At 49.0% G+C, this 6,078-nt stretch overlaps 1 protein-coding gene across 1 annotated transcript; it reads left to right on the top strand.

The window, feature by feature from the left end:
* The first annotated feature begins 1,309 nt into the window (after positions 1-1,309).
* LOC114891506 (docosahexaenoic acid omega-hydroxylase CYP4F3-like) lies at positions 1,310-4,448 on the top strand. The gene is made up of 4 exons (XM_029215637.1): positions 1,310-1,428; positions 2,214-2,484; positions 3,665-4,043; positions 4,416-4,448. The coding sequence occupies exons 1-3, from the start codon at positions 1,346-1,348 to the stop codon at positions 3,872-3,874; spliced, it is 564 nt and encodes a 187-aa protein (XP_029071470.1). The 5' UTR covers positions 1,310-1,345; the 3' UTR covers positions 3,875-4,043; positions 4,416-4,448.
* Positions 4,449-6,078: the final 1,630 nt, after the last annotated feature.

Here is a 6,078-nt window from a genome sequence, read left to right as displayed (position 1 = left end):
GGTACCCTGGCCTTGGAAGGGCAGGGCTGGCTGTGAACTTGGCATCTGGAGTCACCTTTGCCCACCCCCTAACTTGTTAACATGGGAGGTGCTGAGCCCTGAGGATCCAATTTTCACACTGTGACCCTGAGCTGGTTTACAGTCCTCTCTCAATAACAGTCTAGCTCCCTTCCTCTCACCATCTATTTGGACAGCTGCCAGGTGGGGAGGAGGTAAAGAGGCTGTGGGAATTGGCTGACTCAGCTAAGTCCAGCCTCCCCTAGTTCAGAGGTCGAGCCAGGGAAAAAGGCCTCCCAGGAGGAGGGCAGAGGAAGTTGTATGGGATAAGCGGCTCTTGACAGAAGGTGCCAAGCTGGGGGTCAAGGGGCTGGGGGTCATAGCCTCGGGTGGGGAAGGCCACTGCCCAAGACAGTGGTTCCAGGGAATGAACTGGCCTGGGAAATGAATGGATACCAGTGGTAAGTAAACACACACACACACACACACACACACACACACACACACAGTGAAGGTTGGGATGTTTTTCATACTTGGGAGCTGCAAGTGAGCTTGTTACTGATTCATCGATTTGGCCAGAAGACGTGAGACTCCTGGGTCAGAAACCAAGGACAGTTTATTACCCTCAGCACAACAAAGAGCATGTGCTTCTTGTTGGTTTGCATTCTTCCTCCAAGTCACCAAATCCCATGCGGATGACGCAGGTGGGCTTCTATAGATGCCAGTCATGTAGTATGTTGTATTATAGCAGGGAGGAGTATAGGTTTAGGGACTCTGTGACTTTTATAGTTATTAGAAGCGAGCTTGATATTTGTCCAAGGGGAGACACAACCTCACTCCTCAAGGTTGTTTTCTACAAATACAACTCTGAGAAATGGCCCAGGTAAAGAACATAGGAGTCTTGCAATTTTTTTTTGGCATACCCAGCATTAAAGGGTAGGGGTGCTCAGGGCGCATGGAAAACAACCTCTCTCAATATAGGGGATATTTTCCTAATTAATTTATAAAATTGATGATGATGAAAGCTAACATTTGTTGTGCACTTACTTTATTCATTAACTTTACCAAGGATACACAGAGTGTAGAAGGAAGAGCCAAGATCAAAAACCCACATCTCCTAACTCCGAGCCATGGGGACTTCATGTCCTAACAGTAACAACTTTTACTCCTACCCAAGCCTGGTCTTCCCTGGGGCCGGCTGCCTGGGGCCAAGAGGCAGGGTCTGGGGGAGCCCATCAGGTGGTTGGGATTGGGTAGGGGCTCAGAGGAGGCAATTCCCAGTCCTAACCCTGTCCCCTTCTCTGTCCAAGCCAAGTGGCAGCACCTGGTCACAGAGGGCAGCACTCATATGGACATGTTTGAACACATCAGCCTCATGACCCTGGACAGTCTGCAGAAATGCGTCTTCAGTTTCGGCAGCAATTGCCAGGAGTGAGTCTTGGCCCAGGGCCTGGGTACATGAGCCATAGATCCAAGGGAGTAGATGGGGGAGGGAAGATTGACCAGGGCTATCAGGAGGGCCTTCCTCGAGGAGGTGGGTCAAAGCTCGATATTGAAGGACAGGGAAAGGGAAAGAGGAGTGATCATTTCAGGTAGGTAGAACCGTTTGATAAAGGCCAGGAGCCTAGAACGATCAAAGTGTGTGCAAGCGTGAGGAGACACCTTGGAAATAAGTTTGGAGGAGTGGGCAGGGTTATATCTTAAGGACATTCTGAAGCCAGACAAAGAAGATATTAACTTTATTCCGAGGTTTCCAGGGAGCCATGGAAGGTGTTTGATCAAATGAGGGTCGTGGTCAAAGCTAAGCTTGGACATCTGACTCAAGAGAAAAATGACCATAATGTAGACAGTGGACGGTGTTGACATTGGATGTGAGGAGAATAGAGAAGGGACTGGGCCATTGACCAGCTAGCAGAGGATAAGTTCTGAGCCGTGTGGACAGTTTGGGGAAGGAGAAGGGGCAGGTACTAGCTGAGAGACAGAGGGGAGAAGCATGATATCTAAGCTGTGCTCTGGGTGCCTGGGGCATGGAGACAGCTCACAGAGATGGGATGTAGGAGAGAAGAGTCTGGAGAGTCTCATGTTCTGGTTCCTCCCCACACTGTGTCTGTGGGCCATCTGTTCTTGGAGCCTCAGTTTCCTGAAGGGAGGTAGCTCCCGGCTCTGGGTTTCAGGTGTTTTATGTTGTTGGCTTCCTTCACGCTCTCATCCTGCAGGAAGCCCAGTGAATATATCGCTGTCATCTTGGAGCTCAGTGCCCTAGTGGCAAAGCGGCACCAGCGGATCTTCCTGAACATAGACCTCCTGTACTACCTCACCCCTGACGGGCGGTGCTTCCGCAGGGCCTGCCGCCTGGTGCACAACTTCACAGATGTTGTCATCCAGGAGCGGCGGCGTACCCTCCCCAGTCAGGGTATTGATGACTTCCTCAAGGCCAAGGCTAAGTCCAAGACTTTGGACTTCATTGATGTGCTCCTGCTGACCAAGGTAGGCTCCTCTGAGATCTGAGTGGAAGTATGAGAATGGACCTTGATTTGATCAAAGAGCTTGGACGGGATGCAGAGGGTACTGGGGAGCCATGTGAGGTGCTTGAGGGAGGGATGGGTCAGGGATAAGTTTTAGAGGTGAGTGTGTGGAATCCCCCTGCAGGGGATGGCTAAGTCTGAAACTTGAAGGCCTGAGATTTTACTCTACTTCCAAGTTAATAAGTTAGTCTACGTGTGTGTGTGTGTGTGTTGTTGTTGTAGTATACATACAGAACCCTGGATCAGAGCAGAGCATTTATTTCTCCCAGCAGTAACAGTAGCCAGAGTAGAATTTAGCTCTTTTTCCCCATTCCCAAATTCTTTTGAGGGCTCCATGCCGCTTTTACCTGTCCATGCAGCCATGGTTGCATCACAGGAGAATTACCTCCAGATATTGAAATTTGGAACTTATACAGGACAGCTGATATATCTGCCCATTCTTCTGTATGGATAATAGGGATAGGGATAGGGATAGGGATAGGGATAGGGATAGGGATAGGGATAGGGATAGAGATAGAGATAGGGATAGGGATAGGGATAGGGATAGGGATAGAGATAGGGAGAGAGTAGAGAAGGGAAGAGAAGAGGAGAGGAGAGTAGAGGGGAGGGAGGAGAGGAGAGGAGAGGAGAGGAGAAAAGAAAGAGAAGAGAAGAGAAGAGGAGAAAGAGATTGTTCTGGAGCTTAAACAAATCCTCTTTGGTGAGAAGGCAAAGTCTATAGGTTCTATAGGTTTATAACCCATTCCTTATCTCCAGGAGACATAAAGAATCTCTGTATTTACTATCCTAGCATGTGAGCAAATGGCTTTGGGGCAATGCTCAATCTCTAGCTTCCAAGGCAAGTTGCCATTCAATCATCCCGTAACCCAGGTTGCCAGCAACTTTTTTCTCAGAAATTCCTCATCATGAAGAAACATGAAAATATTTATGGATCATTGATTCCTTTCACCAGGGAAAACACAGGAGACGAGGAGATCAAGGAGGAGACATATGGGGTGGGGCCTCTGGTGACAGAGGGAAGTCTAGGATTTCAGGGTAGGCTTGGGGTTCTGGGTGGATGATGGAGGTTCAGAGATTTTCTCAGTTTAGGCTCAGGGGCCCTCAGTGCTAGTGTGATTCTGCGGATCTTGCTTTCTCTCCAGGATGAAGATGGGAAGGGATTGTCAGATGAAGATATCCGAGCTGAAGCTGACACCTTCATGTTTGAGGGTGAGGGTCCCAGTGTGGGACTACAGAGGAGACATGTGTCTCTCCATCCCAGGGACTTGGTGTGTGGACCCTGGACCACACCATCCCTCCCCATCCTCCCCATGGGCCTTACTGTGAAGGTGCTGTCCACCCTCTGGTGCTGAAGTAGCCCAGATATCCAAGCCTTTCTGGATGCTCTTCAGGCCATGACACCACAGCCAGTGGCCTCTCCTGGATCCTGTACAACCTTGTAAAGCACCAAGAATACCAGGAACGCTGCCAGCAGGAGGTGGGAGAGCTCCTCAGGAACCGTGAGCCTAAGGAGATTGAATGGTGAGTGCAAGTCCTCCTGGTGTTTTTATGAGCCCCTCTCATTGGCCTTGCTCCCTGGCTGGGGAAGAGAAAAAATATTTTTGTGGATTCTGTCATTACTGCTTAGTGGGAATAGGAGCAGAGCTCTGAGGCAGGATCTAGTACTCAGCATGGGTAGCAGGACAAAGTTGCAGGCTTTGGGGACAGAAACCTGGATTTCTGAGATAATTAGCAACGATGTGTGAGCACAGATATTGCCAGTTAGCACATATTCAGTAAGTGAACTCCCCCTCCACTCTCTTACTTTTCTCTCTGAAATCACATGTTTTCAAACATCTTCATTCCCGGGCTTCCCTGGTGGCGCAGTGGTTGAAAATCTACCTGCCAATGCAGGGGACACGGGTTCGAGCCCTGCTCTGGGAAGATCGCACATGCCGCGGAGCAACTAGGCCCGTGAGCCACGATTACTGAGCCTGCGCGTCTGGAGCCTGTGCTCTGCAACAAGAGAGGCCGCGATAGTCAGAGGCCCGCGCACCGCGATGAAGAGTGGCCCCCACTTGCCGCAACTAGAGAAAGCCCTCGCACAGAAGCGAAGACCCAACACAGCCATAAATAAATAAATAAATAAAATTTAAGAAAAAAAAAAAAGAATGATCCATGCTTTAAAAAAAAAACAAAAAAACTTCATTCCCTGGGTGAACATTTCTTCCTCCACATTTTCACTTAGTGACCAGTAGATGTCTCCATCACAGCCTTTCACATCGTGCTTTGGCTGCGGGATTATGCATGTGGGACTGGACGTGATTCACGTGTCCCCAGGGCCTAATAACAGTGCTGGACACACAGTAGTGACTCAGTATGTGTCTCTTGTCTTAAAAGAGTTCAATGGCAAAAATTCTCCTATTGTCCAGAGTCCAGACTCTCAAGCCTGAGGTTGAATGTCCTATAATAACACACAGATTTTCTGGTGGCATAGTAAGTGGCATATATTGTGTTCATATGAACACAATTAATCACCAGAACCACCCTGGAAGCTAAAGTCTGTTATTACACCCAGCTTGTAGATGAAGAAATGGAAGTTTAGAAGTTTGAGTAACTTTTCTCTGAGGTGAATGGCATGTTGGTGATGGAGCAGGCACAGTGGGTGGCAGGCTTCACAAGACCTCACACCAGTGGGGGAGAATCTCTGCCCACGCCCAGGTAATCAGGTGAGTCAAGAATCTCAGGGTAAAGTATCTTTCTCCACTCTCATGTGCTGGGTACTAGGTACAATTGAGTAGTTTGACCCATAGTGGGTAGAGGAAGCTTAGGATCCTCATAACCCTTAGGACCCCTCCTGGACTCTCATGGTCATTCGCCATCTCACCCCTAAAGTGATGAGTGATTCAACCTCATCACTCCCCAGTCCTAGAAGCTTTGACTATCATAGCACCCTTGTGAGTCTGTGTATATAGATCCTAGACCCATTGCCCACTGCTCAGCAGAATAAAAAGCTGCCCCAGGATGAGCTCTGGAAGTCTTGTTGCCTGGCAACGACCTTGGTGCTGCTTCTGTGGTTCATTATCCTTGGTTTGGTCCTTGCCAAGGGTGAGGTGGCCAGACCATTGGGATCAGAAGGAAACAGGCCCATAGTCTTCAGTCTACAGACATGGGTCTTACGGGGCTAGGGTAGAGAAGGAGTAGCAGGGGTGGGTGGGTTGCATTCCTGGTCAGCAGGATTTTAGAAGTAAACTATCTTCCCCCTCTCAGCCTGGAGGATTTTTAGGGTGGGAGGAAGAACCAAGAAGTGGTCCAAAGGTCTAGAACATATCACTTTGCTCCCCCCACTCTTGCTGTTCATATGTCAGATGCAGAATGAACTGAAGCAACTGGACATCAAATGTGAGTGCTGATAGGAATGATGGGATTACTCCTTTCCCCCCCACCCCAACATATCAACCTTTTCTCCTTCCTGGTTCTTTTTTTTTTTTTTTTTTTTTTTTTTTGCGGTACGCAGGCTTCTCGCTGCTGTGGTCTCTCCCGTTGTGGAGCACAGGCTCCGGACGCGCAGGCTCAG

The sequence above is a fragment of the Monodon monoceros genome, unplaced genomic scaffold, assembly GCF_005190385.1.
Source record: "Monodon monoceros isolate NGI ecotype Baffin Bay Population unplaced genomic scaffold, NGI_Narwhal_1 Super_Scaffold_12, whole genome shotgun sequence".
Taxonomy (NCBI): Eukaryota; Metazoa; Chordata; class Mammalia; order Artiodactyla; family Monodontidae; genus Monodon; species Monodon monoceros.
Note: the sequence above shows the minus strand (reverse complement) of the source record. Positions and strands in the feature narration are given on the sequence as shown.

Bases quoted from the DNA above. Each gene is read 5' to 3' on its own strand.
- LOC114891506 (XM_029215637.1), top strand. From the start codon at position 1,346: ATGGACATGTTTGAACACATCAGCCTCATGACCCTGGACAGTCTGCAG. The intron at 1,429-2,213 runs GTGAGTCTTGGC...CTCATCCTGCAG, and splicing joins TTCGGCAGCAATTGCCAGGA to GAAGCCCAGTGAATATATCG. The intron at 2,485-3,664 runs GTAGGCTCCTCT...CTTTCTCTCCAG, and splicing joins ATGTGCTCCTGCTGACCAAG to GATGAAGATGGGAAGGGATT.